This window comes from Trachypithecus francoisi, unplaced genomic scaffold (assembly GCF_009764315.1).
Source record: "Trachypithecus francoisi isolate TF-2019V2 unplaced genomic scaffold, Tfra_2.0 Lachesis_group11, whole genome shotgun sequence".
Taxonomy (NCBI): Eukaryota; Metazoa; Chordata; class Mammalia; order Primates; family Cercopithecidae; genus Trachypithecus; species Trachypithecus francoisi.
Window position 1 is genome coordinate 99,018,052 of NW_022681456.1, and position 19,450 is coordinate 99,037,501.

General features: G+C 42.6%; 1 protein-coding gene and 1 non-coding gene across 6 annotated transcripts in view; both read right to left on the minus strand.

Annotated features, from left to right (window-relative positions):
* Positions 1-19,450, minus strand: part of BICD1 (BICD cargo adaptor 1) — a 285,326-nt gene that overhangs the window by 20,702 nt on the left and 245,174 nt on the right. For 3 of the 5 annotated variants that reach the window (XR_004439970.1, XM_033222472.1, XM_033222475.1), the window contains one exon: positions 7,997-8,072. The exons of the other annotated variants lie outside the window; for them this stretch is intronic. Coding sequence is in view for 2 of the 3 variants with exons in the window: in XM_033222472.1 (XP_033078363.1) it covers positions 7,997-8,072 (76 nt within the window). In the remaining variant the exon portion in view is untranslated. The remainder of the gene's footprint in view (positions 1-7,996; positions 8,073-19,450) is intronic. 5 annotated transcript variants of the gene reach the window in all.
* Positions 740-843, minus strand: LOC117091146. Its single transcript, XR_004440267.1, has one exon. It is a non-coding gene; the product is annotated as a U6 spliceosomal RNA (small nuclear RNA).

Genomic DNA, 19,450 nt, shown 5'->3' on the forward strand with positions numbered 1-19,450 from the left:
AATCCCAGCACTTTGGGAAGCCCAGGCGGGCGGATCACGAGGTCAGGAGATAGAGACCATCCTGGCTAACACGGTGAAACCCCGTCTCTACTGAGAATGGTGTCAACCCAGGAGGCGGAGCTTGCAGGGAGCCGAGATCGCGCCAATGCACTCCAGCCTGAGGGCGACAGAGTGAGACTCCGTCTCAAAAATAAAAAATAAATAAATAAATAAATAAATAAATAAGTTAATACAATCTTATGCCTGGCGCAGTGGCTCTCGCCTGTAATCCCAGCACTTTGGGAGGCCGAGGCAGGCAAATCACCTGAGGTTGGGAGTTCAAGACCAGCCTGACCAACATGGAGAAACCCTGTCTCCACTAAAAATACAAATAATAATAATAATAAGCTGGGCGTGGTGACACACGCCTGTAATCCCAGCTACTCGGGAGGCTGAGGCAGGAGAATCCCTTGAACCCAGGAGGTGGAGGTTGTAGTGAGCCGAGATCATGCCATTGCACTCCAGCCTGGGTAACAATAACAAAACTCCGTCTCGAAAACAGAAAAGAAAATCTTTAAAAAGGAAAACAGAAAATAATGTATGGCAAGATTCATGCTTGACCCTCCAGAGTTTGACGGCCTGGGAAACAGCAGGTTATAGGTCAGACTTTCCCATGGACCTAACAGTTTATTTCTGTAAATATGCATGACTTAGAGCTAATTTCTTTTTTTAAGTGTTTTATTTCTTCTTTTTACTTTATGTTAATATGGAACGCTTCACTAATTTGTGTGTCATCCTCGTGCAGGGGTCATACTAATCTCTGTATCATTCCAATTTTACTATATGTGCTGTGGAAGTCAGCACCAGAACTAATTTCTTTTTAGGGAATTAAACATATTATGCAATGTGATTTATGGCAAGTAACGCAGAATGGTCACATTACACAAGAAACACATGGGGTTGGTTTTTTTCTTTTCTTTTCTTTTGAGCAGAATCTCACTTTGTCGCCCAGGCTGTAGTGCAGTGGCACGATCTCAGCTCACTGCAACCTCCGCCTCCTGGGTTCAAGCAATTCTAGTGCCTCAGCCTCCTGAGTAGCTGGGATTACAGGCCTGTGCCACCACACCTGGCTAATTTTTGTATTTTTAGTAGAGACAGAGTTTCACCATGTTGCCCAGGCGGGTCTTGAACTCGAACCTCAAGTGATCAGCCTGCCTCAACTTCCCAAAGTGCTGGGATTACAGGCATGAGCCACCATGTCCACCCAAGAAAGATATGTTTTTGAAGACCTTGTGTAATCCAATACTGTTTTTTTTTTGAGACAGAGTCTCAATCTGTCTCCTGGCCTGGAGTGCAGTGGCGCGATCTGGGCTCACTGCAACCTCCACCTCCCAGGTTCAAGCGATTCTCCTGCCTCAGCCTCCCGAGTAGCTGGGACTACAGGCACATGCCACCACACCCGGCTAATTTTTTGTATTTTTTTTTTTTTTTTTAGTAGAGACGGGGTTTCACTGTGTTAGCCAGGATAGTCTGGAACTCCTGACCTTGTGATCCGCGCGCCTGGGCCTCCCAAAGTGTTGGGATTACAGGCGTGAGCCACTGCGCCTGGCCTTGGTACTTTTTTTGATAAAGGAGGACAAATATTTCTGCTTGACCAGCTGAAGTGTGTAACAATAGCTTAAATATGGGTTACAACTCACTTTGCCTCACATCTTGACCTTACATCATTCATGATGATTTGAACATTTTTTCACTCCTTTAGATAGATTTCTCATATAAAGTGAGTTATCTATAGTATTACATTTTTAATTTGCATAAAATGCAGGCCGAGCGCGGTGGCTCAAGCCTGTAATCCCAGCACTTTGGGAGGCCGAGACAGGCGGATCACGAGGTCAGAAGATCGAGGCCATCCTGGCTAACACGGTGAAACCCTGTCTCTACTAAAAAATACAAAAAAACTAGCCGGGCGAAGTGGCGGGCACCTGTAGTCCCAGCTACTCGGGAGACTGAGGCAGGAGAATGGCGTGAACCCAGGAGGCGGAGCTTGCAGTGAGCCGAGATCCGGCCACTGCACTCCAGCCTGGGCAACAGCGCGAGACTCTGTCTCAAAAAAAAAAAAAAAAAAAAAAAGAATTTGCATAAAATGCTGCAATCACATCGTGTATATTATGTGTAAATTAACCTGTAAAACACACATTCTTGGCTTACAGGTTAAGATACTATTTCTTGGATACAAATATTTGATAAATTATAATCATTTAAGTCATAGAATGAATTCAGTTTCAGTTGTGATTGCTAAATATTTTCAAGAGTCCACTTGTTATTCAACATTTACCATTGATTTTACTTTAGGTAGATAGGTAGATCATGTCGTAAACAGCAAGTTTAGGAAACTGTTAACTAAGATATAAAATTGGATACCTCTTCAGGAAATTTCTTTTTTTTTTCCCAAGTGGAAAACTACTTGATAGAAGGGAAGTGTTAAATACCAAACAGCTCTATATATTTCAATATTATATCCAAGGCTATAAACCTTGGGCATTCCTTTCATATTATAATATCTATTATCTATAAAAAGTTTTGATAATTTAGCTCTACAATGGAATCAGCCTGTACAAAGTATACATGGAAATGTTCTCCTTTTTTTCTTTCTTTGGAGACAGGGTCCTCTTCTGCCACCCAAGCTGGAACACAGTGGCACAATCTCTGCTCACTGCTGCCTTGAACTCCTAGGCTCAAACGATCCTCCCACCGCAGCCTCCTGACTAGCTGGGACTACAGATGCAGCCCACTATGCCTAATTTTTGTATTTTTTTTTAAAGGACAGGGTTTCACCAAGTCGCCTAGGCTGGTCTGGAAATCCTGGGCTCCAGTGATCTTCCCACTTTGGCCTCCCAACGTGCTGGGACTACAGAGGTGAGTCACTGTGCCCAACTGAAAAATTCTACATTATTAAATATGAGAAAATGCTCTTTTATTAAAAAATCATTCACCTTAAAAGCTGTTTGAATATATGTATAAACTGAGGGAAGTACAAAATAATTCTTTTTTTTTTTAAAGATAGAGTCTCACTCTGTCACCCAAGTTGGAGTGCCTGGTTCACTGCAACCTCCGCCTCCCTGGTCCAAGTGATTCTCCTGCCTCAGCCTCCCGAGGAGCTGGGAATACAGTTGCCTGCCACCATGCCCGGCTAATTTATGTCTTTTTAGAAGAGATGGGGTTTCACAATGTTGGCAAGGCTGGTCTCAAACTCCTGACCTCAGGTGATCCGCCCACCTTGGCCTCCCAAAGTACTGGGATTACAGGCATTAGCCACCACGCCCAGCACTGAAAATCATTTTTCAAAATGAGAAACAGAACACCTGATGTGAAATAACTCAACATTCTTAGCACATCTTCTATTTCTCATTAAACAAATATTCCTTTTCAGTTTGAGGGAAAAGGAATCATGGTGGGTGATTTACATACTCTCACTTTGCTCCTCACAGGGTAACTGAAACAGATTTCTCCTCTGCAGTGCAGCCACCTGTGGTGGTAGGTAGGAGTCGCTGGGCTCAGTTGTGCTCAGGATATGTGACCTTGAACAAGTCATTTTACCTTCCCAAACCTTGATTTCATCACATAAAAATGGGTGTAAGGCCAGGGGTGGTGGCTCATGCTTGTAACCCCAGTACTTTGGGAGGCTGAGGCGGGCAGATCACTGGAGGTCAGGAGTTCAAGAGCAGCCTGGCCAACATGGTGAAACCCTGTCTCTACTAAAAATACAAAACTCAGCTGGGTGTGGTGGTGCACACCTGTAATTCCAGCTACTTGGGAGGCTGAGGCAGGAGAATCGCTTGAACCCAGGAGGTGGAGGTTCCTGTGAGTCAAGGTCACGCCACTGCACTCCAGCCTGGGCAACAGAGGGAGACTCCGTCTCAAAACAAAAACAAAAACAAAAGCCAAAAAACTAAACCAAACAAAAACAACAACAAAAAAATGGGTGTAATAACTGGCTCACCCCTTATGGGAGGTTACATGTCTGTAATCCCAGCACTTTGGGAGGTCGAGGCGGGTAGATCACGAGGTCAGGAGATCGAGACCATCCTGGCTAACATGGTGAAACCCCATCTCTACTAAAAATACAAAAAAAATTAGCCGGGCGTGGTGGGGGATGCCTGTAGTCCCAGTTACTTAGGAAGCTGAGGCAGGAGAATGGCGTGAACTCAGGAGGTGGAGCTTGCAGTGAGCTGAGATCGCGCCACTGCACTCCAGCCTGGGTGACAGAGTGAGACTCTGTCTCAAAAAAAAAAAAAAAAAAAGAACTGAAACCTTGTCTGGTTTATACTAAGAATTTGAATGTTGGCTATGTGTTAATTTTTCTGCCAAGAAGGAGTAAAAGGGGCAATGAAAGTATTAACATTGACCCATTTGGCAGTGGGTATGGGTGGGAAGAGAGTCAGTCATCATCCCAGCAACTTTGAAAAGGAGTCTTTTCAGATCTATATGCATTTAATCATTTCTTTATGCAGACCACGATGGGGAACAGTAGAACTGGGCTCTAGACCAGGCTGTATACATGTGGATAGAAACTGGAAACATTTGAGAAGCTGGAAATATTTGCAATTCATTAAATTGCTTTTCTTTGAAGTAAATCATCCCTGTGGCAGTAGTAAGCAACCTAAATTCATTAATCTCAGAACAGATGGAACTAGACCACATAATTGTTTAGTCAAACTGGTTCTCAAAGAACAAGCAAGGTGGAAAAAAAAAAAAGTTAAAAAAATCTCCTGCCAGCCTTTCCATTTCCTACTTAATGGAAACACTTAAAGCGGTAGTCTTCTGAGGCAGGAGGATTGCTTGAGCCCAGGGTTCAAGTCCAGTTTGGGCAACCTAGCCAGACCCAATCTGAAACAAACAAGCAAACAAAACAGCAGCCTGCTCCATGCTTTCTTCAAGCAAATTAGAGAGGTTAAGAGATTGCAGATCTTTGTCTTGAGGAATGGAAAGATACTAAAAGAGTATTGATAACAGTTCCCGAGCAGACACTCCAAGCCAGGAGTGTGCCTCACTAAATTCCCCCAATATCTACTGTCACCTGAACTTTACAAGTGAAGAAATGGAATCTTAACCAGCAAAAGAAATTTTCCAAAATTAAACAACTAGTGGATATTAGAGGTGGGATTTCAACCCAAGCAACCTGATTCCAGAGCTCATTCACTCATTTGGGTATAATCAATATTCAGTGAACAGCTGTCATGTGCCCAGCACTGACCCAGACCCTGGGTAAGGGCTGGGGGTGCTTGGTGGAGAATGGACTGTAGGTGAAGAGCCTATGTTCTTAACCGCTACACATGTAGAATCCCATTGAGACGAGTTTGAATATTTACATTCAGTTACTTACATAACTGAGATAAATCTATAATTATACTATCATTCTTTCTTTCTTTTTTTTTTCTTTTTTTGAGACAGAGTCTCGCTCTGTCACCAGGCTGGAGTGCAGTGGCACCATCTTGGTTCACTGCAACCTCCGCCTCCCGGGTTCAAGTGATTATTCTGCCTCAGCCTCCTTGAATAGCTTCGACTATAGGTACACGCCACCATGCCCCACTAAGTAGAGACAGGGTTTCACCATGTTGGCCAGGATGGTCTTGATCTCTTGACCTCGTGATCCGCCCACCTCGGCCTCCCAAAGTGCTGGGATTACAGGCGTGAGCCACCGCACCCGGCCGTGAAGAACATTTCTTAAAGCCCTATTGCTGAAGGTGGTGGGAACAATTGACTAAAAGACACCAATTGGAAACTGCTGGCTAGTAACCTATTTTATAATGTATTTTTCTTTTTATTTATTTATTTGTTTTTTGAGACAAGGTTTCGCTCTGTTACCCAGGCTGGAGTGCAGTGTTGCAATCACAGCTCACTGCAGCCTTGACCTCACGAGCTCAAGCGATCCTCCCACCTCAGCTTCCTAAATAGCTGGGACTACAGGCATGTGCCATTACACCTGGCTAATTTTTAAAAAAATGTTTGTAGAGGTTGGCGGGGGCGGTCTCCCTGTGTTGCCCAGGCTGGTCTCGAAGTTCTGGGTTCAAGCCCTCCTCCCACCTCAGCCTCCCGAAGTGCTGGGATTACAGGCGTTAGCCACGACACCTGGCCAGTAATGTACCTTTCTGTGCTAACTCAATGTTCCACTGATACAACTGGCTGCACAACCGGCTCTGAGACCATGTGACACTTGGGCTTCAGCTGCCACTGTGCTTCCACACTTGTGGCACCCCAGCTCCCCTGGCTCTGACCCCGACCACGTGTAGCCTGCTACTGATATCTCCTCCTCAGACACACATGGAAAGTGTTTGGGCTTGCCCCTGCTCAAAAGAAGCCTTCCCCTGGTAGAAGGGCAACAGCTGTGATAAGGAGAGAACACTGAGCAGACGATGAAAACCACAACCAGACTACTACTAAAGTCTGGCACCATCAGAGGCCAGGTGGCTGAAGACGAAGCATTCCAGGATGGAGGCGAGGTCCTGATGGAATGCTGAGATGCTATGTGGAGGTTCACCAGGATGGAGGGCAATTCATGACTGATTCGGAAAGCTTTCCTTTGGAATCGGAATTGTCAGCAAACTTTCCAGTTAGTGTTCAGGGACTGTGCAAACCTCCTTTTACAGTTTTTCAAGTAATCTCACATAAAGTTCACTGTCACAGCAAATATTTTCTTTTGAATGCTGACTACAATGTTTTCCTCTACCTTTCAAATTTAGTTTTTACCAAGGCTACTGAGTGGACAGAAAACAGAAACACAGAAACACTTTTACACAGCTGTTGTCTGTCTGTCTATCTATCTATCGACAGGGTCTTGCTCTGTCACGCAGACTGGAGTGCAGTGATGTGATCTTACTCACTGTAACTGCAAATCCATGAACTCAAGCAATCTTCCTGCCTCAGCCTCCCAAAGTGCTGAGATTACAGACGTGAGGCACTGCACCCAGCCTTTGTATCTAATCCTTTCTATTCTTCCTGTCTTCCTGTTTGTGGGCCTGAGAAACATATCTCTTTAATTTTTAATTTTTAATTTTTTTAGATGGACTCTGTCTCTCTGTCATCTAGGCTGGAGTGCAGTGGCACCATCTTAGCTCACTGCAACCTCCACCTCCCGGGTTCAAGTGATTCTCTTGTCTCAGCCTCCCGAGTAGCTGGGATTGCAGGCATGTGCCACCACGTCTGGCTAATTTTTGTATTTTTAGTAGAGACGGGGTTTCACCATGTTGCCCAGGCTGGCCTCAGACTCCTGACCTCAGGTAATCCCTCTGCCTTAGCCTCCCGAAGTGCCAGGATTACAGGTGTGAGTCATCACACCTGGCCTATTTAAACATTTTAAGTTTTATTTTACTGTGGTTTTTGTTTTGTTTTGTTTTTTAGCAACAGGATCTTACTCACCAGGCAGGTGTGCAGTGTTGTGATCATAGCTCGCTGCAGCCTTGAACTCCCAGGCTCAAGCGATTGATCCTCCTACCTCAGCCTCCTGAGTAGCGGGGATTTTATTTTTTTTAATTGACAAATAATAACTGTACATATTCATGGAGTATATAGTGATGTTTTAATACGTATAATGTATAGGAATCACAGCAAGTCAATTAGTATATTGGTGTCCCTTGGATTCCATAGGAAAATAAATATATTTTAAAGACAAAAGACAAAAGAAAATGAAAAGTAGGACAAACATCATAACAATTCCAGCTTTTATTTTTTGGAAAGGAATGAAACAGTGGACTAATCCAAGTATTCACACAGACAAAGGGGCAGAACGCAGCCTGTAGACTACCAGCTGGCAGCCAGCAAAATAAACCCCAGCTCTCTTATATTCCCACTGGGAACACAGGGACTGCAGGTGTCCAATGTGTGTCTATGTAACCCACACTTGAAATAAAATATAGCAAAATATAAGGATGCCTAGGCAGTTCAGGTGTTGGAAAGTGGAGCTGGGGTCTATGGATCTGACATGCAGCTGGGTGGGAAGGGAAAGGACATCTGAATTTACCTGACAGTCGGGCAGTCTTGCCTCCCGGCTAGTTGTGAGCACTGTGGCGGTACGGAGGCAGCAGGCTGCTGACAATCTACAAGAAACTGATAAATTAGACATGTATACAAAGAGATGACAGAGCAAGATGTTAGTAACAGTGACTAAAGCAGTTGCCTGAGAGATTTAGTGAGGAATGTGCATTCACACAGAAATATCCTGATTCAGCTTTTTTTTTTTTCCTTGAATGATGCCAATAGAAAAGACAGGTTTTTTGTTTGTTTGTTTTTTGTTTTCTTAAATACAGTACTAAAAAATTAGTGACACAGCATTAGTAGCGAGATTTCTCAAGTACATTAGGACGTATGTGGTCATTTATCTTTGGTATTTTGTTATATCTAAAAATAAAGGGTCTACTAATATAATGAAAGATCTTCCAGTTCTCAACTTGAATGTGGTGGTGGTGAATTGCTTAGCAATTAGATCTGTTACTCCAAAATGGAACATATTCAGACAACTGACTTTACTGTCAGGACACACGACATACTGTCAGTCCCATAGGTAACTTGAGAAAAGTGTGCAATATAATCTTTTCTATGATTAGTAGAATCTTAATTGAACAAGGAAATCATCTTTACAGTTTTCTGAAAACTGATTTTATATATTGAAAGTAGAATTTTTGGCAGAAATCTTAGAATGTCTATTACACAGTAAATTGTTAGTGACTTGGACTAGAGCGCTAACCTGAGTAAGAACTCCACTTTATTTTGTTTTTATCATTTTAAAGTCTCACAATATAATAATACACTAGGTTAACAAAGTGCTAGCTAGTAAAAATCAAGCTTTAGCTGGGTTAATCATCTACTCCAAGAAAGTAGTGCCTGGTGTTCTAAAAAAAATCAAAGAGCAGTCTGTTTACTGGTACTAGGTGACTATATTAGAATCATGCAAGAAGCTGGTTAGAAATGCATATACATCATATTTCTTTTGCAAACAAGATTAGAATTAAACTTAAAAATTCTTCTTAAATAATTGAAGCATTTCCTCTTGCCAATTGCTTAGACTATGTATTTGCTTAGCAAATCCCTGTCCTTATATGTGTTTGTTTGTTTATTTGAGACAGAGTTTTGCTCTTGTTACTCAAGCTGGAGTACAATGGCTTAATCTCAGCTCACTGCAACCTCCGCCTCCTGGGTTCAGGTGATTCTCCTGCCTCAGCTTCCAGAGGAGCAGAGATTACAGGCATGTGCCTGGCTAATTTTATATTTTTAGTAGAGATGGGGTTTCACCATATTGGTCAGGCTGGTCTCGAACTCCTGACCTCAGGTGATCCACCTGCCTCGGCCTCCCAAAGTGCCGGGATTACAGGCGTGAGCCACTGCGCCCAGCCTCCTTATATGTTATGTAAATAATATTTAATCCACATTATCACAAATTCTGGATTTACAGCCTTAACGAGGCTCTACTGATTTTTACATTTAAAGTCTTCTACTTAAATATCACCTGTTTTAAAGCTAATATATTCTATTATAAAAAAGCCTGCCTATACAGTTATATAATTCCAGAATTTAAAATTCAAAAAAACAGCTGATGCTTTTCCAGAAATACACTAAAACTGTTTGTGATGCAAAGCAGAATACAATATAAGGCAGGCTTGATTTTTGTTCACTCAAGAAAACATTACTGAAGGGACCCTTTTATATGGTGGGCTTTGCTGCCATCTTACTAATTAGCGCATCTTAACAGGAACAAGGAGATCTGATTTTTGTTTAGTAGCTGGTGTTCAGATGATCATACACAGTAAAAGTCTTTCAAATATAACAAATCTGTTTTCTCAGATTGAGGAAATTGCTTTTTTAACTCTATTATCCCATTTTGCATCATTGATTAGCTCCAGATTCCCTTTTGTAGAAACTCAGAGTCTTAAGGAATGCATTCTTTTGTCTTTTAAAAATCTTTGCTCCTTTTGTCTTTTCCAACAGCTTTCCTGCCTATCTGAGTGGTAATTTAGGAATGTCTTAGACTAATTTGACAACTATTTTGATAAGGCCACCAGACAGGCAGTTTTTAAGTTAACCAGGTGTGTGCTGCCCTCTGATGGTGTATTTGGGTAAATGCAATGGATGTAAAAACCACTCTGGATTCCTTATGTCTTACATTGCCAGGGAGGTATAATGAAACTCTTCTAAACCAGAGTAGTGGCCTCTGTGGAATAGTGATCCTTAGAATTAGAGTAACTAGAGTATTCAAATGGCTTACATCTTTTAAAAATATCTCATATTTGACTATTTTTGCCAATACAGTCACAGATTATTATTCATTCAAAATATAATTTATGATAAAATTCAGAAAGCAGGTGATCAGAACCACAGTGTACTCCCTTAATGAAATGCTAGAGAGGTGGTAGACATTCTTCATATTTGTAGTGAATATCACTTTTTCCTTCGTTAGAAGTAACATCATCTCTGGCTAATATATATATATATTTTTTTAGACAAGAGTTTCGCTCTTGTTGCCCAGGCTGGAGTGCAATAGCGCAATCTTGGCTCACTGCAATCTCCACCGCCTGGGTTCATGCAATTCTCCTGCCTCCAAGCATGCACCACCACGCCCAGCTAATTTTTCGTGTTTTTAGTAAGATGGGGGTCTCACCATGTTAGCCAGGCTGGTCTCTAACTCCTGACCTCAGGTGATCCACCCGCCTTGGCCTCCCAGAGTGCTGGGATTACAGGTGTGAGCCACTGCACTCGACCTATTTAGTTTTTGAGACAGGATGTCATGCTGTTGCCTAGGTGGCTATCATAGCTCACTTCAGCATCCAATGCCTGGGCTCAAGTGATCCTCCTGCCTCAGCCTCTTGAGTGGCTGGGACTACAGGCACATACCACCACACCCTGCTCATTTTTTAAATTTTTGTAGAGATAGGGTCACGCTATTTCACCTAGGCTGATCTTGAACTCCTGGCCTCAAGCAGTCTTCCTGCCTCGGCCTCCCAAAACATGGGGATTGCAGGTGTGAGCCACTGCTCCTAGCCAAGCTAATTATTATTATTTTGCATTTATTACTTATAAGCACTTAGTTACATATTATCCTTAAAGAATAAAAAACAAATTTCATAGATAAAATGGTGATAGACTTAAAAAATTACACTAAAATGTAGCTACACTGCTCTGAGTCAATTGTCTTCTAAATCCCTGTTCCCAGGTCTACAGCCCTCCACTGTGTCAATTGTAGCCTGGCTGAGCCACGGATGTGTCTTAGCATGTACTTTGTAAAATGAAGGAGGTAGGCTGGGAGGCTGAGGAAGTCCCTTGTAGCTCTGAGATGCTGCTGGCTCTGAGTGATCTCCCTGGCTCCATCTAGGATCTATTCTGCTAGGCTCATTCTTGAATGAACTAGGCCACTCCTGAAGGAACTTGTTGCTTTGGGGGGCATAAAAGATGACAGCTATGTGCATTAAGGAGCAGGCATTGTAGAACCCACAAAGCCATTGCTGTTTGGCCACCAGGGTTTGTCTAAACCATTCAACAGTCAAGTTACTAAACTTCTATTTTGTGTCAGAAACTGTGTTAGACAGCAGGGGGAAAAAGGTGAACAGAGAAAATGTGCTCCCTGCTTCATCGAGGAAGATAAGCATATTTAAAAAGCAACTACAATGAAGTGTCATGATGGTGATGGTGATGATGATGGTGATGGTGATGATGACAGCATCTAGTATTTATTGCTTACGATGTGTCAGGCACTGTATAGGCACTTAATATACATTCTCTTCTAGAACCCTGTTTTATTAATCTCACTTTACATATAAGGAAAGGGAAACTTAGGTTAAGTAAGACAAACTCCACTAGGAGGTAGAGGTACAATTTGAATCCAGGATTGTATGGTCCAAGGGCTGAGTTGAACTTGCAGAGTTATCACTGTATTGCCTCCTATAATAGGGAAAGTGTAGGGTGTTACAGGACCTCATAGCGGAAGTTAATTAAATTAAATTAGACTGACTCTAACCATACACAACTAAATCTAATTAACATAACTAAATCTAAGAGATAAGGGAGTGCTTCCTGGAGGTTGTGATATCTAGGCTGACATCTAACAAAATGAGTTAGTCAAGTAACTTCTTTGTAACTACAAACTTTCTATGGTCTTTAGTAACAGTAACAAGATATTTTTTCATAAAATTAAAGTGTTTATTTGAAATGATCAGAATGGAATTAGAAAATGCTGTACATTTATATGATAAGGCCACAGGCTTGAGAAATGTCATAGCATACTCAAGAGATTACGTATTTTTTTAGAGACAAGCTCTTGCTGTGTCGCCCAGGCTGTAGTGCAGTGAGTTCAAGCAATCCTCCTGCCTCAATCTCCTGAGTAGATGGGACTACAAGTGTGTACCACTGTGCCCAGCTCAAGAGATTACTAATGCCTCAAGGGCAGGGATGAATATGGAATACTATAGCTCAAAGCATCTATAGGTCTGTCTTGATATGCACAAGAAGAGTACCCTTGTATGACATTCCTCCATAAACAAGAGCCTCATGTAGAAGGGAAGACAGAAAAGAAAGGGAGAAACAAGAGAGAAAACTATTTTCTGAATCAACATGATGTAATCTTTCCTATAGACTTTACAGTTGTTATCTGTTTTAAGACAGGGTCTTGCTATGTTGCCCAGCCTGGTCTTGAACTCCTGGGTTCATGTGATTCTCCCACTTCAGCCTCTAAAACAGCTGGGTCAACAGCCTTGCACTATTCCTACACTGAGGAAAATAAGTGTTTTTGATAATATGGGAGTATATCATAGTCTCACATAGATATATATATTTTTATTTAACTTCTTTTTATAATCTCTCCTGCCAGAAACAAACACAGAATTTGCCATCACAGTAGGTGCTCTACAAGCCTCCACTGATTAATCCAACATCACTATGTGTATTAACTTGCCCAAGGTCACACAGTTTGGAAGTGGCAGAACAAGGATTTAAATTTAGCCTTTTTAATGCTAAGGCTGCTTTTCTATTCACTCCTCTAGATGCTTCTCAAGTTGACACCAGCTACCTCTAGAGAATATCAGGGTCATAGAGTCAAAGAAACAGAAGGAACTTCGCCAGAGATTTGAGATATTGATTTTAAGGCAACCAATACTCTCAAAAACACAAAGCAAAATGAAGGGTAGACGAATGAAGATAATATTCAGTTTTTAAAAAGAGGTGGCTGAAAATAATACATTTCATTGGCAGGGAGAGAAAGTTCTGCTGTGTGGTTTTCTCTCGGGCTTCTATTATTTATAAAATTTTCAATGCAATTTAGAAAACTAACCAATTTTCTTTCGTTTTCTTTGAGACAGAGTTTCGCTCTTGTCGCCCAGGCTGGAGTGCAATGGCATGATCTCAGCTCTCTGCAACCTCCGCCTCCCGGGTTCAAGTGATTCTCCTGCCTCAGCCTCTTGAGTGGCTGGGATTACAGGCACGCACCACCATGCCTGGCTAAATTTTATAATTTTAGTAGAGACAGGGTATCGCCATGTTGGCCAGGCTGGTCTTGAACTCCTGACCTCAGGTGATCCACCTGCCTCGACCTCCCCAAGTGTTGGGATTACAGGCGTGAGCCACTGCGCCCAGCCAAACTACCCAGTTTTCTAAAAGTCAATGCCTTAGGGAGTCCAGGAGCCCACTGGTGGCAGTTTGGGATGGGAAGGAGCAGCTCATGTAGGAGACAGGGAACACTTCCATGTTTTGGCTTCACACCTGGCCCAGATGGCAGTAGTGGGCACTGGTGAGCACCATGTGGGTGAAAACCCATCTGTGGAGACCAAACCAAGCCAGGATGAGTAGTGAGGCTGCAGAGGTGGCTTCTTTGGGGCCTAAGTGCTCTGGGGCAGGCACAGCAGCAGCTATTTGTGGCAAACAGTCTCCTGTAGCATCGCTTGACCCCACCTCCTCATTTTCCTGACTTGAGAACTAATGCATCCCTACTTTTTCATGAGATCGTACTTTCTACACCACATCTCTTTCCCTCATGACCACAAACACCTCCGGGTGCTCCACATATTCCCATGAAAACTATCTCTGTCTTCTGAGTTCTCCTCAGGCCAAGTATCCAAGTTCTTTTCTTTTCTTTCTTTTTTTTTTTTTGAGATGGAGTCTCGCTCTGTTGCCCAGGCTGGAGTGAAGTGACGCGATCTTGGCTCATTGCAAACTCTGCTTCCCAGGTTCAAGTGATTCTTGTGTTTCAGCCTCCAGAGTAGCTGGGATTACAGGCATGCACTGCCATGCCTGGCTAATTTTTGTATGTTTAGTAGAGATGGGGTTTCACCATGTTGGCCAGGCTGGTCTCAAACTCCTGGCCTCAAATGATCTACCCGCCTCGGCCTCTGAAAGTGCTGGGATTATAGGTGTGAGCCATCAGGCCCAACCCCATTTCTTCCTTTTAAGATGTGATGTCAATTTCCCTCAGTCTTCTCTTGCTCTCTGACCTTGTTCCAGTTTGTGCACATCCTTCTAAAAATGAGGTGGTAAGAAAGGAAATCATGTGTGGTAAGACATGCCTGGTGAAAAGTACAGTGGCACTGTCTTGTCTAATCTGAGACATCCCAGTCCTATTAAAACAGCAGAAACCTCATGGCATTTTTGGGCAGCCACATCACACTGCTATTTCCACTGAGCTGGCTTTGTTTACAGATAGTGCTATCAAGTCATTCTTCCTCCATCTTACAATGCTTGGAATTCCAGCACAATGTTTCGTATCCATTTAAACTTTATGCTTAAAATACATGTGAAATATTTCACCTCTTCCTATCTGATGAATATTTTGGATCCTATTCCATCATTTAGCATTTGTTTCTCTCTCAAATCAGAAAATGTGAGAATCATGACCTTGATAGCTTTATGTAAGATTAGCAATTAATAATAAGGTCACGCTATGTGAAGATCATAGTTCATAAATATAAGTCGATGAATTTGGACCCTTTGCATATATCATTCAATTAGTTATGAGTCTACACAATTATGTTATCCTCTAGAATTGATTTCTCATTTGTCTCAAGAATATTTTTTTAAAAAAGTCTGGTTAGTTGCTTGCTCAAGTTCAGACACAGTATTTTACCATTTCCCTGGTCTTATGAGATAGAGAATGTGGGTAGTCCAGTTCAAGTCATTCTTGATGAACTCACGCTGGCTTTTAACAATCCCCATTCTATGGAGAGCATTTGTAACTCATCCATTTCCAGAAATTTGCCGAGGATAAGGCTCAAGTTTGTTGGTCTACAGTTTAGAGAAACTTTTCTTTTCCACTGTGTAAAAAACTGTATTTCTACATTTCTTCTTCTGACACATATAGGTACTAATCTTCTTACTTAAATATTCTATTTCTCCTCAGGCACCTCTTCCTCTATCTTTCGTAAGTTCATGATTTTTCAGTCTCTTTCCTTCAACAAGAAAAGTGAGGAAAAAAGGGATGTGTGCTTTCTTCTTTTCTTTTCCTGTTTTGAAAATGGGCAATTCATATACTTATTTATTTATTTATTTATTTATTTATTTATTTTTTGAGATGGAGTCTCGCTCTGTCGCCCAGGCTGGAGTGCAGTGGTGCGATCTCGGCTCACCGCAAGCTCCACCTCCCGGGTTCAGGCCATTCTCCTGCCTCAGCCTCCTGAGTAGCTGAGACTACAGGCGCCCGCCACCACGCCCGGCTAGTTTTTTTGTATGCTTAGTAGAGATGGGGTTTCACTGTGTTAGCCAGGATGGTCTCCATCTCCTGACCTTGTGATCTACCTGCCTCGGCCTCCCAAAGTGCTGGGATTATAGGTGTGAGCCACTGCGCCCGGCCCATACACACATATTCTTTTTTTTTTTTTGAGGCAGAGTCTCACTCTGTCACCCAGAGTGAAGTGCAGTGTCACTGAAGTGCAGTGTCGTGATCTCCACGCACTGTAACTTCCGCCTCTTGGGTTCAAGTAATTCTCCCGCCTCAGCCTCCCGAGTAGGTGGGATTACAGGCATGCGCCACTACACCTGGCTACTTTTTTATATTTTTTTGGTAGAGATGGGGTTTCACCATATTGGCCAGACTGGTCTCAAACTCCTGACCTTGTGATCCGCCCACCTCGGCCTCCCTAAGTGCTGGGATTACAGGGGTTAGCCACCGCACCCGGCCTTATACTCATATTCTTAAAAATAGGCAGGAGAAATGGAAGTTGATGATATAAGGAACACGCATGCCTCTTGAGACTCTTAGTTATTATCTTTGCTAACTTGGTGTGCTCTTTCCAAGACTGTTTATAAAAAAGGTTAATACATTTATTTGAACAACTGCTATCATAGAACACTGCTGCTACTATCTATTTGAAAGTAAATATATTCAAATAGATACCACTGCTATGGTTTGAGTATCCCCTCCAAAATTCATGTTGACGCTTAATCTCCAATGTGGCAGTATTGAGAGGTGGAACTTTTTAAGAGGTGATTGGATCATATGGGTCTGCCTTCATGAATAGATAAATCCATTTATGAATTAATGGATTAATGGGTTAATGGACTGATGGATTATGATGGGAGTGGAATTGGTGGCTTTATAAGAGGAAGACAGACCTGACTTAGCATGTCCAGCCCCCTTGCCGTGTGATGCCCTGCACCACTTTGGGACTCTGCAGAGTCCCCACCAGCAAGAAGGCTCTCGCCATGACCTTGGACTTCTCAGCCTCCATAATTGCAAATTACAAATTCCTTTTCTTTATAAATCACCCAGTTTCAAGTATTCTGTTATAAGCAACAGAAAATGGACTAAGACAACCACTTTAGACACAAAATCTTATAAACTTGGAGAAAAAAGTCAATATTCATTAAAGACCTTTCAATAAGAACAGATGATTAACAGTAGAAAAGCAAGAACATTTAATTTTGAAAGTGTTAACTAGGAAATTGACAGAGCATTCTAGATTGTCCTCAAATTAACACTCCATAGTTATGATCAAAGCACAGAGACATCCTCTTTTAGTCCTTATGGGAAGGAAAAGATACCTCTCTTTCTTCTTTTTCCAAACCTGGCCATGTTCTCCCAAACTATTCATTAATTGAAATTTTAGGCAATGACAAAAAAGGAAGAGGAGGCAGAAAAAATGTAGAAGAAAGAAGAATGGATGAGAAATAATGGTAATATGTAATGCTTATGAAAAGTGCTATATATATATTATTTGCAGACAATTTGCATGCAAAAGCTCTTGAATCCTTGTAAAAACTCTGAGATATATTTTATTTTTGTTTAGAAATGAGAAACTAAGTTTATGCAAGGTCACTTTCTGTATTACCTTTTTTTTTTGAGATGGAGTCTCACTCTGTTGCCAGGTTGGAGTGCAGTGGTGCAATCTCGGCTCACTGCAACCTCCACCTCCCAGGTTCCAGCGATTCTCCTGCCTCAGCCTCCCGAGTAGCTGAGACTACAGGTGCACAGCACCATGCCCAGTTAATTTTTGTATTTTTAGTAGAGACAGGGTTTTGCCATGTTGGCCAGGATGGTCTACAACTCTTGACTTCCTGATCCACCTGCCTCCGCCTCCCAAAGTGCTGGGATTACAGGTGTGAGCCACTGCACCTGGCCTCTGTACGACTTTTATAATGAACAAAAGCTTTTTAGTGCCTAGAAAACTCAATTGAGGCCAGGAGCAGTGGTTCATGCCTGTAATCCCAGCACTTTGGGAAACTGAGGCTGGCAGATAGCTTCAGTTCAGGAGTTCAAGACCAGCCTGGCCAACGTGGTGAAACCTCATCTCTACTAAAATAACAAAAATTCTGGCCATGGTGGTGCTTGCTTGTAGTCCCAGCTACTTAGGACGCTGAGGCATGAGAACTGCTTGAACCCAGGAAGTGGAGGTTGCAGTGAGCCGAGATTGCACCACCGCACTCCAGCCTGAGCGACAGAGCGAGACTCTGTCTCAAAACAAAAAACAAAAAACAAAAACAAACAAACAAAATTCAACTGAGATTGGTAGCCATAATCCCCATTTTATAGATTAGAACACTGAGGATCAGAAGGGTTACGTGATTTTCTTAGGTCCCATGGAGAGAGTGGCAGAGTGAGAACTTGTGCCCAGGTTTCTGGCTGTCCACTCACGCCCTTTCAGTGGAGTGGCCCATGATGTTATAGACTGAATTTTGTTCCCCTAAATTCATATATTGAAGCCTTAACTCTCAGAACCTTAGAATGCAACTGTATTTGAACACAGGACCTTTACAAGAGGTGATTAAATTAAAGTGACACTGTTAGAGTTGGCCCTACTCCAGTCTGATTGGTGTCCTTGTAAAGAAGAGCGGATTAATACATACAGAGAGACAGCAGGGATGCAGTGCACAGAGGAGAGACCACGTGAGGACAGTGAGAAGGTGGCCTTTTGCAATCCACGGAGGGAGACCTCAGGAGAAAACAGACCTGCAGACACCTCAATTTTCCACTTCGGGCCTCCAGAACTGTGAGAAAATAAACTTGTGTTGTTTCAGGCATCCAGTCTGTGGTCGTGTGATGGAAGCCCCTGCATACTAACACAGTCTTTGATTCTTGCTCCAAAGTAGAAGCAGTTAGTGCTCCTTTTTACTTTGCCGAGAGTACTTCTTCAGTCTAAATAAACCAAGAACAGCCCAAATTCTCTCAAAGTATTCAAAACTAAGCAATCCAAGAGTTGAATTAAAAAGTTTTAATTCAAGGAAACTCAAAGTGAAAAAGATATATACAAAAGGCAGGAAGCACAAGTTATGAAGGATAATCTGGGGCCGGGCGTGGCGGCTCACACCTGTAATCCCAGCACTTTAGGAGGCCAAGGCAGGTGGACCACCTGAGGTCAGGAGTTCGAGACCAGCCTGGCCAACATGGTGAAACCCCATTTCTACCAAAAATACAAAAAATTAGCCAGGCGTGGTGGCGTGCGCCTGTAATTCCAGCTACTCGGGAGGCTGAGGCAGGAGAATTACTTGAACCCGGGAGGTGGAGGTTGCAGTAAGCCGAGACGGCGCCATCACACTCCAGCTTGGGCAACAAGGGCGAAACTCCATCTCAAAAAGAAAAAAGAAGAAGGAGAATCTGCATTCGAATTTAGCAGATTCCTTCTTAGCAAAAGCACTGTAGACAGAAGTGTGAAAGTGGTCAAAACAGTGGTACTGGGGAAAACTAAACTGACGGGAGTGGAATGTGAGGAGCTGTGTTAGTAGAAAACATAAATGTCCATATACTGTGCACTGACGTGGAGATAGAAAAGTTGCACAGTTATAAAAGTCTCCCACACCCAGGAATTCTGATAATAGCACAAAGGTGCTCTCCATAGAACAGTTACTAACACGCTTACATGCACTGGGGTCTTAAGTGAGGGTGCACCACAATAATTTCCTTGCATTTGCCAATGATACTTCTGCAGCCATTTCCTATGGCCTCTCAGCTTTCTTCTTTCTTTTTTTGAGATGGAGTCTCACTCTGTCACCCAGGCTAGCGTGCAGTAGT